This window comes from Chironomus tepperi, unplaced genomic scaffold (genome assembly GCF_022539635.2).
Source record: "Chironomus tepperi strain 1889 unplaced genomic scaffold, CSIRO-AGI_Ctep_v1 contig_456, whole genome shotgun sequence".
NCBI classification, from domain to species: Eukaryota; Metazoa; Arthropoda; class Insecta; order Diptera; family Chironomidae; genus Chironomus; species Chironomus tepperi.
Genome location: NW_027226578.1, coordinates 553778 through 569378, shown reverse-complemented (window position 1 = coordinate 569378; position 15601 = coordinate 553778). Strand labels below are relative to the sequence as shown.

The window sequence follows — 15601 nt, the reverse complement described above, 5'->3', positions numbered from 1 at the left end:
AAATAGACGTTGATGGATTGAGATGGTTGAATAAGGAACTAATTGAGCAATTATACACAATAGTGATGTAATGTATTGTTGAATTAATTTAATTAGTTGCGAATGATTCAATGGAATTTGTTGAAAAGGAATTTTGATAATAGGAAGTAATTAAAATGCACAAAAATCAACAATTGATGATTTGTAGGATTAATCAAGCGGTGGCATCGTTTGTACATTGAGTTTCAATATTCAACAATTCTTATATTTACAGATCATTCCTATAATTCACATGGACTGTATTAATTGTCTATCAATTTTCCCATTGCTGATTTGTCTAATCATTGCTTTTGTCTATTCGTCTAGGCATGTCTATTCGAAGATGTTTCCTAGGCTAAGGCATGAGACAACATCAATCTGAAAACTCTAGTTGAGAATATGTCATCGGTTATTTCAAATTCAAATTACAAATGAAACTACAATTAGTTGATTACCCTCAAGTTATAGTTGTTAGTCCCCTCAATAGCAAGCTTTTGTTTGTTTACAATTTTCAAACAATAAAGACTTCAAATTCGTCTCGATAGAGACTTATAAGTTCCTTCATTTACAAGTTACAGAATTGATTCCATCAATCATTGTTCTATTAAAATTCTTTAATTTAAGCCATTCTGTTAAATAGAATAGCATCGAACAAAAAAGTTCGACTTCCAAATAAGAATTAATTCTGTTTTTCAGACATTTGATATTCAGTCAATAGAAATTGATTCACTAGCTGCAATAAGAAAATTGATTGAAAAGCATGAATAAATAAGGTTTCCAAAATTAATTTTCAGTATTTATAATAAGATTTCACGGAGACTTACTTTCCTTCCTTTTCCGATACAGAAAATTTTAAAAACTCAAACTGAATAGAACATTTTTTTGATTACTAATATTCTCATGCTGTGATGCCTATTCAATTATGCATAATTTCTACATTTGAAGTAAATTCATTTCAAAGAAAGTTGTTCTGACTTCTTCTCTCAATAGGCTTAAAGAAAACTTTTATATGAAAAGAATTTTCAATTGCTTCCTCCATTTTCCGAATTAAAATAAAGAGAAATTTTCATATTCTGTCTACAATATCATTTGAATTTCAAACAAATAAGCAGCAGATGTCCTCAATTATGCCAAAAAATCAAATGAATTTCAATTGCAAACAGTAGCTTACTTAATTGAATAACTTTTCTATCTCTGACCATGAAAGCATTAAGTAATTACAAAATATTTCCATTGATTTTATTCAAATTGTATCAAAATATGAATTTTAAGTGGTTCTACATGTTGGGTTGTTTGAGTATGAAAATGAACTTTTAGATGTGAGATCGTGATGTAGTTAGATGATGGACATTAGGGGTCGAATGATGGTGTATCTAAAGGTGAAGTGACTCAGAAAGCATATGGGGTAGAGATGACTGAAAATCCACTTTGGGTTGACTTGGCTCTGATCTGAAGCTGAATTTCGTTGACTCTGGACAGGGTTAGATTCAGTTTGAGTAGAAGTTGATCAACCACTAAACCTTGGGTACAATTTCTCTGTATACACCTCTAGCACTTACCTCTAGACATCGTAAATACTTACACCTACCCTTCCCCTTAAGGTGTGTCTCTTTAGTGTAGGGGTAGATGTATACGGCCCTCGAAGATCAATTTCAGACCAATTCCAATTAAAATTCCCATACTTCATGTGCTCAACCCAATTAATATTATACATTAATATTAATTTACCAACAAAAAGTAAACATTATTACAGTATTTCAAACACAATTTAAATTCATACTCATGACAATGAAGCTCCAATAAAACAGCTTATGTCATCAATATTGTGAAAATCTGCTTTCGAACATCAAAACTATCCCATTAGATGACTAAGCATTTTTAATTAAATTAAAAGAATAAAAGAATTTTTTTTGTTTTTCGACAATTTGCATTGCAAAATATTCTCATGTTCTGTGACTAGATCTCGTCACATGAAGTCTGTGAGACGACGATTTTATTCAGTTGCATTTCGGTACACACTTAAATTCTTAAAATATCTATCGATATCAATGATGAATATTGTCTCAATCCATTATGCTATAGACGTCACACAATGTGCATTATACATATTTATATAGTGTCTATTTTTATGTGAAATTAAAATTATGATTATTGAAATTCAATTCCCTCCTCCCCCACTCTCTCTTGAGTTGTCTCCCTTGTCGGAGTTGCTAGACGGAACTTCCTGCATATTCAACAATAGATAGAAAAATTAAAATAAATTATGAATGCAATAAATTTCTCTCAACTGACAGCATAAATTTTGTTCTGTTTGCTGAAAAACTTCTTTATTTTTCTTCTCTGCCTCTGTGCATTTTTGCCTGTCTTCTAATGCCGTACGAGAAAAGTAAAGGACGTAGTTTAATTCATAAATATATTTTCTCTTATTTAAGAAGAAAGAAAGCATTTCATAAACCTGTCATCGTCTTAAGTTGAATTCTCATTCAATTTTTGTAGATGTGCCGAATTCAGCAAACAAAGTTTTGTTGTATTGTATGAGCTTTATAGGAGCATTTTTTGTGGGGAAATTGAATGAGTTTGTGTTTATATTGGAATTGATTTTTAATAATTTTTCAATAAATTTGTATGTTGACAGCGTAGTTGATTGTAAGCTTGGGAATTTAGTGACTACAATTCATGTCAATTATTTGAACATGTATTCCTGGGTTTGATTCTTAGCGTGTATATCAGGTCCTTAGCAATGACAGATTCTAGTCTTTCTCAACAAAATACTGTAAATATACTTAATGAAACAAGCTGTGACTAGTCAACCGTATGTCAAGTTATAAACACGTCATTTCATGGCAGGTTACGTCAATGTCAAGTGTATGACTAGACATAAGATCGACTTATCGCCTGCTAAAGTCAAACATGAATTTTTGGAGAAGTCTTGAGTTTAAGACAATTTAGGATATAACGATCTCGATCCAGTCTCGAAAACCTTTGACTGCAAGTAGAGTAGATCCTACAACAGAGTTGACATGACTCTGGGAATCCAAACTCCAGTGAGGCTACCTCAAAAATTGACTCTGACAACTCTAATCTACAATTGAAAGGAGTCTAGAGACACTTTGCGCACTTTCAACTAGAGCTAGAATTGAAGGTAAACTTAGTATTCCTTTAAAGTTCACTATGCAAAGCTTTCAAAGCACAATATAATAATTTCGTTATACAAATTGTCCTACAGAAAAATATACGATAATAAATAAGAAAATAAATATCATAAATATATAAAAAGTCTTATTCAATAAAATGAATAAAGGAAGTGGAATATGATATTTTACTATATAGCGAGTTTTTCGCAATCAGATTGTGGAGTAACAAGCTAGAATGTGTATAAATCATAAGATAAAATATGACATAATTCAGATGATGTGTATGAGGTTGAGTAGAGCTGATTCAAGTCATTCATAAAATTTTGACTATATTTAGAATATTTTAGTGGATAATTGACTGTTGATGTGCATGATCTTACTCACGATAAAACATCATGTATCTGATTCATATGTTCTAATTCTTATGACTTAAAAATTTGACCAAAAGCCATGTCGTCATCATGTCTTATCTCATCATTTAAGTGACTAAATTATTCTAAGAGTAAAACTAATTGAATAATATTATTGTTGTGCATGCAACTAATCAAAAACTTCCTAAGTGTCTCACTTTCTGAATTTTATTACATATTTAAATTATTATCTCATCTGTGCTATCATAAAATTGCATCATTTCGGAAGTATTTTGTTTCAAATATAATTTTATTAACGGATGTGTCGAAATTTTGAAATTATAATACTTTACGTAACAAGATGATTCAAGTGCAAATTGAAGCTACTTTATTTGTGAGATTTGATAAGCAAATTATGAAATTTATGTGAGAAATCTGCTGCTAGGTATTCTTACTTTCTTACTTTGTTAGTCATGTAGATTAACTTTGATCCATGGCCTTTCTTAGATAGCTGTCTGATGTTGACTTTGTTGCTGACTATCTCCTTTCAATTATAAAATGAATTAATTTTACTTATTGGTTTTATGACTCGAAATTGGATTCAGAGCTTAAAGCTAGTATGGATCCAAGGTCAGACATTCCAAAACAACAGTTTATCACTCTGGAGTGTCTTACCTTGTTAAGAATAAGGATCATTCTCATAAAATTCTATGAATTTGGCTAATATCTCAAACTTTTTGCACATAAATCCTCCCATTCCTTCATTTCCTTTAAAATGACGTTCATTACCTTCCTTATTTTAAAACATATAATTATAATTCCCCAAAAATTTATGACAAGACCTAATCAATTAATTCAATTTCCCTTCTGTTGAGTTATTTACCAAACCATAAACTGCCGCATAAAAAGCAAAACATTGAGGAAAATGATAAACTGTTACTTACTATAAAATTATTTACCATAATTCAATTTGATATTGATAGTAGGGTAGAACTTTTTACTTTCAATCTTTTCAAACTCATTTAATACCTTAGTATTTTTGGCGGCATGTTTGTATGTTTTTCTTTACTTTTATGTTCTTCTTATTCCACCCGCTCATATTTTTCGGGAACATATTTACAACTTTTTTTTCTGTCTTTCCAATTCCTCCTCGTGACCCGTTGTGACAGTTGGTATCATGCGTGCAAGAAATAATAATAGTTTTTACTATTAACTATGCCTTACTGTATAGTCAGCAGGGTTGGACTTTTTTCAAGGACGTTCCTTACGGTTGATGAAAATCGGCACTGATATGACACCCGATTACAAATCTTTTTTAAGGCACAAGCTGAATATTTCCATATTTCAACTTTATTTACTGCTGTGGAATTGAAAAAGAATTTTTCCTTTTGATCGTGCATTTTGGATTCCTTAACTTTTGTCAATTTTCTTACTGCTGCTGCTGCTATTACTTTCTTGCTGCTTTATTTTGGTAAATGGAAATTTATTTTATGGATTATTGATTTAATATTTGAAATGCAAAAACCACAAATGTACATGTAAGCTTTATGATAAAAAACTATGGCTTACTTTTAGTGCTACTTTTGATTGTGCCTAAGATAGTTGTGAATAAAGGAAAGAAGAAAAAAGTTGAGGAAGAATAAAGTTACAAAATGGATTATTGTGTAATAATTAAAGATACATAAGAGGGTGTCTTGGGAAAGTTTTTACTATGAATAGTCACAGGAAGGAAGTTGTTAGAATAACATATAATAATTGATTATGAATAATATCCGAACAGTTTAACGTGTTCGTTAGGGCATTGGTCTTTGGCGTATTAACGGAACGATGCGAAGTTGCCCTGACGATTCGTTGCAGAGTTAAATCTTGGGTATCAAACCATATATATGTATAGGCATATCCGTCAGTGCAAAAGTAAGAATATTTTGTGGTCGAGTGGTTAACAGTCGGAAATCCATATCACTATCTTGTGAGTACTGGGTTCGATTCCCTAGGATATGGATCATCAGATGATCTGTACATTCAGCGAAGTAAATTAGTAAGGGTTCGATTCCCACAAGAGACCGATCGATCTTTCTAGCATTATTATAAAATTCAGTCGATATTACAAGGATTCCCACAATGCTCACGAGATTACTACAGTTATTAATAGATTTTATAGCTTTAAACAGCAAATTTCAAGTAAACACATTTTATATCAATAGAATTTTTAATTGCGGAACAATATCTTGTAATTGTTTATTCCTGTTTATTTGAAAACATTGTCTTGATCATGCTTAGTAGCAAAACAAATGCAAAAAGTGAGTTTTCGATACTAAATTGAACTGAATCTGATTCAACAAGAAGCTTTGATCAGAAGTTGAATAGCGCAAGTTGGTTAATTGGTCCAAAATATAGTCCCAGGTTGGGGTGGCTCTGAGAAGAATCTGGCACAAAGTTTATGACTTTCCTGCTTGGATTTAAACCGAATCCGACAATGACTTGGTGTCTGATTTGCTTTATATCCGGTGCCATACCAAAGACACACTGTCCTGGTGTCGGATTTTGAGTCGATTAACCGATTTGAAGTCTAGTCTCTCGAGACTAAGTTGAAGTATGGCTCGTCCAAAAAGGCATGTCTGCAATCTTGAATGAAATGAATGACAGCCAAAGTGAACCTTTCTAGAAACTAAACTTTGACATCTCTATCCAACATAATTGACTATTCAGACAAAACAAATTCCCAAGTCACACTTTGACTTAGTTACAGATAAAAATACTCAATTTCCATGAAAACAATACACCTGCAAGCCTCATTGCCTATGATTATTATTTTATAATTTCATTCCCTCAACCGACTGCTTTATTTCTATATTGGGAGATCGTGGCGTGATAAGAAATGCTTCTTTCATTTCAATGGCTGAATTTTAAAGCCTAAAGAATACAAATAGAGAATTATATCAAGGCTATTGTGTCTAAAAGTTTTCTACTTTTATAATTGTTTGGCATCGATTTTGAAGAAAATATTAAAGAGAGAGGTTGAACCGACGGGCAAGCTTGAAAAAAACAATATTTTTGTTTATGGAATAAATTGCTATAGTTTGATAATCTTGAAATTATTTCGTTATAATGACGTTAGCTAGCTATATTTATTGTCGATGTACATTGGATACTCAGAAACGTGTGAACCGTAAAGTATCAATTGTATTTATATTTAGACATTCTGGAAAAAAATATTATTGTTAGAAATGAATTCCTGGTGTGATTGACTAGGGGGAAGGGGTGAGCAACCTGTATGGTGCGGCACATCTTTGTGGTAAGCATTGACTCAAGCTGCACCCCGAACAGGCAAAGAGACCTCTTTTAGGTACCGAAGTGGTCTTTCTGTATTGTGAAAGCCTGTTTTGCGTTTCCAAAAATTGTAGGCAATATGTGTCGTGGCACGCAGGTTGTCCACCACTGGACTAGGCGAAATATCCAGGAAATCCAATTATAAATTGTGAAATTTTGCAATTTTTTCTCAAATTTTTGGATGACTTTTTGAATTTTTTGACTCAGGAAAATCATCAAAATTTTCACCATTTTCCACAATTTTCCAACCCCTGCAGCTAGATTTTCACAACAAAAAACAGACAAAATAATAAAACACGGTTACTATTCGTAATTAATCATAAAAGTCACTCATCTTGACACAATAATTTCATGTCGCTAGATTAAAAAAAAAATTCAGAATGTGAATTGAATATGTCTTTTTTCACAAACTGGATTACTGAATTAGTCGTAACTGGATTTTAGTTGCAAAGTTCAACTTGTAGAAGAGGAAGAAGTTTTAATAATTGAGAGAACTTTTTTTTCTAGATTGATTGGGGTTTTTGATGGAAATTGCGGATAGTAATTGTGTGTATGAGGAACTGCTGTGGAAGTTTCTATTTTATTTTGCTAGAAAGACTTTCTTTAAGATTAAAAATTCTCAAAATTATGGATTTTTTCAAAATAATTCAAAATTATCGTCTTAGCTACTTTGTTGGCCATACAGATGAATGTCTTCATATTCCGATTGAAACTGACTCTATAGCTGACCATCGATTGCCAATTTGCAATACCAAATGCACTACTGTCTCTATCTGTCCATGTGCTCATTCCTTTAGCCTTTGCCGCGATCTTTTGGAATCTAGAAAGATAGAACTACTGACTTACTGTACTTCATCCCAAACACTGCTGGCTTTTCTAATCTCGTCAAATTCAGTGCTAGAAGTGACTTTAGGCTTGAGGGCCAGATTCAGTTAAATCTTGACTATAGCCGACCTTGTGTCGATTTCTTTTGTCTTCTCAACGTCCCCCAACTTCAGTCGTTTATTATCAGATTTGCCTTCAAAAAGACAAAAATATGATTTTGTATAATGCCTGAATAGCACAAAACGATCAATCCATCGAAAATCCGTCTTCTGGCCGACATGATTCCGACTTAGTTTCGAATTCGATTTAAATTTGACATATTGGTTAAGTCACGTTGATCTGGTCCTTCTGGATTTCGGATCGAGTAACCGACTTGTGATATTCTGGATGACTGTTGTCTATGTTCTTAAAAATGATGAAATACTTCCAAAAATTGTATTATTAAATGTAATATAACAAAATTACTTAAATTAAACAATATTACATTCCGAGCGACATAAATGAAAAAGGCCCTGCCATGGAGCATTTAAGGCTTATTTTGGACTTCCTAATATTTCTAACTGAGGCGGGAAAGAGGTCTGGAGCCTCAAATGCTCTTTATTTCACCCTTTGGTTTTGAAAATGTAGTAGAAAATAAATCAATTCCTTTAGGTTTTTCAACTATTCATTTACTTTTAATGCACAACGACAGTAAATCCCCATTAAACCTATTTCATCATCTGCTTCATGAATTTCATATTTATTTAATATCAAAAATACTTTAATCAAAATAACATCATTCGAAAAATAAGACTCAAAGTCCATAAAGGAACTGAAAAGTCCAATATTCCACATTTAAAGCAATTAAAATCAGAATCGACCGATGAAATTTGCAGTACAAAAACAAGCACGTGAATGGGTGTGTCTTAGTAACTTGACAATTTTACAAAATATTTTCATCATCCAAACTCGAGTCTCAAAGTCCTCAAACTCGTAGATGTTGTTTTTGAACAGCCTCCCAACTGCTTTTTCATCATGACATGTTGTACTTTGGAATCTGGAATCTTAGAGATTCATCTAAGCAAAATAACATTCATCTATTATCAGTTATCAGTAAATTTATGACAGCATAAAAATTATTGCAAATAAATTTTAGAAACCAAATGGAAACAGCGAGTGGACATGATCGAAAACAACAGATTTCTTATTATAGTTACGGCATGCTGTTCGTTTCTTCATACTTTATACTTTGTATTGAGGATTCTTATTTTTAAAAAATTATAAATAATCTTAATTATTCTGGGTGACTTTATGTCTTGTCTGGGTATTTTATTAGCACATACATTGTGCAAAATGAGTAATCAGAAGAACTGCACGTGGATGAATTAACTGGTTTAAAGGTTGAACTTGATTAAACCAGCTGAAAGAGCTTATCTTGCATTAATTTGGCTGTGGCGAAAATGGCCATTATTATCAGTTTTGAGCATCCAGAAATAGCACAAGTTTAATCCAACTTCAACAATCCTGGGTCGGATTTCGATTGATTAATCAATTTGTGATATTCGAGATCAATCATGAATTGTTCGGGTACGATTTCTTTATTCTTGAGAACCTAATCGCAAAATCAAGAATTCAAAGACAACATTCGGAAAGTACACGACGGAGATGTTGTTGTTGTTCATTGGCTAACAGATCAATTGTGATCCATGGTTTAGTTCTCTTAGCTTGAATGTAAAGATGGATGCATGTTAGGCCAACGCAGCATGTAGTAATAAGAGCCTCTTTCGACTACGCCCTACTTTGTATGTGGCTGTAATAAGGTGAAGTCGGTACAAAGTTGAGTTAAGCTTAAACCATCTTTAGGAAGCTACCGTTTAAAAAAGAAAACTCAACAGTTGATGACACTTAAAACAAAGAATCAAGTTTGTCAAGAATCATGAATACCTCGAACAGTACACAATGTTTGCTAGAGTACCACTACGTCGCAATACTAACGATAATATGCAAAGCTGATCTAACGGCTGCTCGGTACTTTCCTTTGTTAATCAAATCCAATGAAACTTATATTTCCTATACATCACATGATTAGATGCTTAACTGATTCCAAAGTACAATCCAAAAAAACTTAATAATCATTGATTAATAGAAAAATAAAAATCATCAAGTCTACCCCCATTAAACCCCGAATAATCCAAAGTCTAAAACATAATAAAGACTTAAAATGTCATCAAAAGTTCATACTCAACATTTCATAAAATAAAAAATATTTCGTAGACATAATACTTATGAGATAATGGATTAAGCATTTGCTCTACAATTCATGAATCATTATCAATTTTCCACTGCTGCATATTGTGGATGGAGACACGTACCACATAGAATAATCACGGTCTAAAGAGCAAAACTTCACAATCCAATGCATACACCGAATGGATGATTTTTTTGCTCCACTTCTTACTTAGTTGCCTGTCTAATGATCCCTTGCTTCAGTTTAATTTATGAGATTAAAATTGGCTCCTTGACAGTAGCTGCAACATTGTAATTAATATGCAGGTTGTTTTGGGTTAAAAAATAAGCTTGGAAATAAAAATACAGACTTAATAAAATTTGGTTCATTGGAAAAGTATCAAGACTGTCCACATGCCTTGAAGATGTTTGTTTTGCAACTTTAATTAACAGCGGTCGTCGATTGAAAATATTAATTAAAAGAGGCAGGCAATAAAATTATATTTTAATCATGAGAAAGTGGACCTTTGGCTGATTACAATTTGTGTTTTGAGTCTGGTAGTTTCTGTCAATAAGATACAAACAGACTGAGTTCAGAGAATGGCATCTTAATGGCATTGATTCGTGAAAATTGAGATTTGCCGCTCCCAAAGCTTATTTGGAGCAATAAAGGAACTGGATGTCACTCTTTAGGTGTCAATAAATTGTTCTGCTTCGAATATTCTGATCGGACAAGGAGCAAGTTCTTGAGTATGCCTAAAAAAATGACTATGCTCATTGTCGCACTTTTTCACAAAACGGTACCTAAAAGCGGTCTCTTTGACTATTTAAGGTTATGCTCTTCGAACTACTCAATATTGATGTAACATCAAATCTCTATGAAAAATCCCAAACTAAATTACCAAAAACTCACAGTAAGCATTTGAAAATTTTCTATAAAAAATTCTTCACAGTTCAATTTAAAATGTCAAACAATTCATTCTATTTTATATAAATAAATCAGGGAATTGGAGATGAAATTTGATAATGTTTAACTCTTTCATGAATAAAAATGATTGTTGTGGCGCCTTATCATCATAATGATGACAGATGAAAGTGAAATAAGTCAAAATAAATGAGATTGATGATTGAATTGTTGGATTATTGTAAATGCTGTTTGGGTTTAGTGTTGGAAATTCTATCCGAGTGGGTGAAGGCGACTAGCTGCACTTTTCGAGTTCATTCGACTTTTCCATATAAATTTTGAGTCGATTTCAAGCTCTGCATAAAAACGGGTCGATAACAGCCGATCAGGAAACTTTACTTCTTACCGTTGATGTGACGACGTAGCTGTTTCTTAAGGAACACGCTGTACTGTTCGGGTTAATAATTGCGAAATTTCCATGTTAATCCTCACTCATTCCTATTCTTTAATTCACAAAAATCGAAATCTGAGACTAATATTTCTTCTAATTTCTGGCACAGGTCTTCATGACTATTAGCAGATTACCGAATAAAAAGAATCAATAATGCTTGAATACAAAGCAACCTTAGAACCCATAACAATTCAAATAATCTAAAAAATTTCCATTCAAATCTCATTCAACCTCAATCTCTAAGCCAACACAATAAGCCATAACATATTAAATTTAAAAGGACAATACCGAAATAAATTAAAAGACACCACACGCGGTGGTAATTTCCTCATATGTGAAGCATATACAATAAAAAAATCACCCTTAAATATGTTTCATGACGTCACGGGGAAAAGTGCAGCGATGCATGACGTGAATTCTCATTAAAAATGCATAAAAGAAACCACAATAATCACTGCTTGCAATTTAATTTTGGGTATAAGTAGATATGTATGTATAGATGCATGATAGTTATGAACGGCATTTAAAGGTCTGTGTGAACAAGGGATTTAAATTTCAAGCACAAATTGAGGTGCTTATTATTGTACAAATTAAGGTATTATGTTGTGAATTTCATGAAAATTGTCATGTGTGTAAATTTCATGAAAATTGTCATATGTGTAAATTTCATGAAAATTGTCATGTGTGTGAAAGTATTACATACAGTAATACTGTCTAGAATTGAAATGAAATGGAAAATGGAACTGCGAAGTTTAAATCAAGAAAAATTGAAGTTTAATTTTAACGGAAATTTAAATTTTGAATTTTTCAATCTGAAAATCTGCATAAAAATGAAATTTCCAAAAAAAGAATTAAAAATTGAGCAAAAAAGTCAACAGCACGTAGCGTTCCCAAGCGGTCACCCATCTAAGTACTAACTACGCTCGACGTTGCTTAACTTCGGTGATCGGACGAGAACCGGTGTTTTCAACGTGATATGGTCGTTGACAAAAATTGTTGTTGCAGTTTTGGTACTTAAATGATTAATACAGTATCAAATGTTTTACTGCCTGAAGGGATGTTATGCAAAATTCAATGCACACCATTCTCATAATATCCACAAATCTCATATTGTACGTACATGTACATTTACGAAAGTAGAACAAATAAAAATAGGGGAAATCAGAATTAAGTGTCAAAAATATCCAATGTAAGGGTTTGTTGTGTATTTTTTCACGCGTGCTTTTCGACGACCACCAGTTGACTCCTTCGAAATAGAAAAAAGTGAAAACCCTACAAAATCGTTGGTAACTTGACCACAACAAATAGCAAGCAAGACAATCAATTTATTTTATTTTTTTAAAAATTGAAAACAAGGAAGGCTTTTTGAGGGAAACATTTAGTACTCGACCACGAGTTGTGATGCGTAGAGTCACATTCAAGGTTGCAGAAACATCGCTGATTATTTTTATTGTATTTTGGACTTGCATAGAACTGATTTTTAATAATTTTTTCAGTTGCCGACTAAAGAGCCAACGAGCTTAACATCCCGTATCGGTGACAGTGGAAATTCGAGTCTCGACAAGAAAAAGCCATTTTCACGTCCGTTCTCAAAATCACGATTAGATACGAACGGTGCAAATGTGAGAATGCACAGTCCAGTTACAAGTGAATCGAATGTTTTGTTAAGACAGAATCAGGAACTACGACAACGATTACAAGATGAAAGTAGCAATTATCGTCGTCGTTTGGACACTTATAAGCAGGCACAGTCAAATCAGTCAGCACTGGTTGGACGCTTGCAGGCTAAAGTTATGCAATATAAGCAAAGATGTTCGGAACTGGAAAATCAGATGAACGAGACCACAGCTATATGTCCACAAATTGATAGTTCAAAGTTAGCAGCTACATCCACACCATTGCCACCTCAATTATGCACAAAGTCGGCACTTTTATCATCACCATCAGCAGCTCCAATGAGTTTACCACCAAATATGTGTTCAGTGCTTGATTCACCGCCAATTAACAAACCTGGTCCAATTTATTGTAGTGATGAGTCAGACGACAGTTTTGAACGTAAACGCGTCGAAGAGGAACGCAAGTTGTAAGTACACATTTATTTATGCTTGATTTGATTAATTATTTTATTGTCACTTCCAGTTGTGATCAATTGATTGCACAGAACTCACAGTTGAGGCATCAACTAGAGGAGTCACATCGCACGAATGAAAGCTTAACGAATGATTTGCAGAAGTTGACAAACGATTGGGAGAGTTTGAGGGATGAGATGATGTCAAAGGAGGATGAATGGAAGATGGAGGAAGAGGTAAGCATTGGGAGTTTTTAGGGCAGTGGCGGTCAATCTGTGTGTTGTGGGACATTAGTTTGGGAATGCCTTGAAAAGTATGCCGTGTGATGTTTAAGTTGAGGCTTACCAAGGTGTGCCGTGTAACAAAAAGTATGCCTTCCACTGCCTGGCAGTCAATGAGGTATTTTACAGTCCAATGTATACGGCTATCACTTAAACCATAATTCATAAATATCATACATGTATATGTTAAGACACAAATTAGACAGTATGATACATCCAACAATGTCATTCAGTCGACACCGCGTCTACAAAATAAATTTATTCGTGTATATTTCCTCTCATATGTTCCGCAAACATAAACAAGCATATGTGAACAAAAAAGTCGTAAAAAAAATGTCAACAGCACGTAGCGTTCCCAAGCGGTCACCCATCTAAGTACTAACTACGCTCGACGTTGCTTAACTTCGGTGATCGGACGAGAACCGGTGTTTTCAACGTGATATGGTCGTTGACATCGGAAATTGCGGCTAGTTCTAGCTACTTAATATTTACTTATTGTGGACTTAATTACTTAAGATATTTAGGTATTGTACCTAAAATAATTTAGAGATAAATGTTGTTTACAAAAGTAGAATTTAAGGTTATCTTATCGCAAGTTCATGGATTTACTAATTTCTGGTAAATGAGAGCAAAATCACGCAGCCGAAGGTTGTCTTGAAGAACATTTGTACTTACATTGTACATCCCCATATTAAGGCATAAATAATTTCTTTGTGTACTTAATTTGTATCAGGATCAGAGGGATAGATTGCCACAATTGTCGTAACAAGTTCATTGTTGGGTGCGCAATTGTCAAGCACAAAAAAGCAAGACATTCCCAATCATCACTTCCTGATATTGAACCAAATTGTAAAAATGCAGATGTGATTTATTTATAGACATAATATTTTCCGTCTCTTGTGAAGTATGTAATTTAGAACAAAATTGAGAACCTTTCACTTTTTTATCACAACAGGCATTCAATGACTACTACAATAGTGAGCACAACCGCTTGCTGAAAATGTGGAAAGATGTCGTTTCTGTCAAGAGAATGTTTAAGGAAATGGCACAAACCACAAAAATTGATTTAGGAAAGTTACGATGCGAAATATCCGGAACAACGCGTGAAGTGAGTGGAGCATGTAGCGGTGTGTCTGTCAACATGCGCAATGCTAATAAGATGGATGTAAGTTGAAATTAATATGCCATAAATTATTTATTAAATGCATGACTATTTTATATTTAAAGGAAGCGCAACATGTTCAATTAGAACGTGAAATTGCGGATTTAAAGTCACAGTTGTCGACAATGAAAATTCAACATGAAGGCGCACGCAATGAAATTCTTCAACGTGATCAACGCTTACAGCAATTGTTGAATGACTTGAAAATCCTCGAAGACCGTTGCATGCAAGCTGAGAATCAATGTACACAGAATCAGCGACTTAATGAGGAAATTGAGAGATTAAATTCCGCATTGCGTGAAATTGCTCATGCTGTCGTACAGGATGCTGATTCGGGTGATGGTGAGAATACCTTGCATATGCACTTGTCACAGCCGAGTGGAATATCAGCATCGCGATCACCAAAACGTGGCGGAATGAGGACATCGCAAGCATTTGCTGAAGGAACAATTTCAGCTGTTCAAGCTGCACTCCACAAATATCAACTTGCTATTCATGACCTTCAGGTTAAACTACAAGCAAATAGTGAGAACTTACAGCAAACAAAGAAGCAACTGGACTCAACAGAATGCGCACGTGAGAATTTCGAAGGAAAGTTGAATGAACTCACGGAGAAGTTAGATAACACAAATTATCAGTTATCGGAATTGGTTAAGGAACGTGATAGCTTACAAAAGACGTTAGATGATATGAGAAGTGATAAACATTGCGTTGAACGCGGCAAAGCTGAATTAAATTCCATTGTGAGTTTTGCGAGAAATTAATTAATTTTATTTGTATGTGCTGAATATCTAGGTTGAAGCTTTATGGATGTATGTATCGTTAATTGGAATTGAGTACAATAAGCTAGGTATATGTTGATTAATTTTCTA

At 33.5% G+C, this 15601-nt stretch overlaps 1 protein-coding gene and 2 non-coding genes across 4 annotated transcripts in view; 1 reads left to right on the top strand and 2 right to left on the bottom strand.

The window, feature by feature from the left end:
- Positions 1–15601, top strand: part of LOC139098995 (rootletin-like) — a 36467-nt gene that overhangs the window by 8190 nt on the left and 12676 nt on the right. For both annotated transcript variants that reach the window (XM_070651388.1, XM_070651387.1), the window contains exons 2-5: positions 12714–13300; positions 13357–13522; positions 14523–14732; positions 14795–15472. In XM_070651388.1, the coding sequence (XP_070507489.1) occupies positions 12846–13300; positions 13357–13522; positions 14523–14732; positions 14795–15472 (1509 nt within the window). In that variant the 5' untranslated portion in view covers positions 12714–12845. The remainder of the gene's footprint in view (positions 1–12713; positions 13301–13356; positions 13523–14522; positions 14733–14794; positions 15473–15601) is intronic.
- LOC139099007 (5S ribosomal RNA) lies at positions 12087–12205 on the bottom strand. Its single transcript, XR_011545263.1, has one exon. It is a non-coding gene; the product is annotated as a 5S ribosomal RNA (ribosomal RNA).
- Positions 13902–14020, bottom strand: LOC139099008 (5S ribosomal RNA). Its single transcript, XR_011545264.1, has one exon. It is a non-coding gene; the product is annotated as a 5S ribosomal RNA (ribosomal RNA).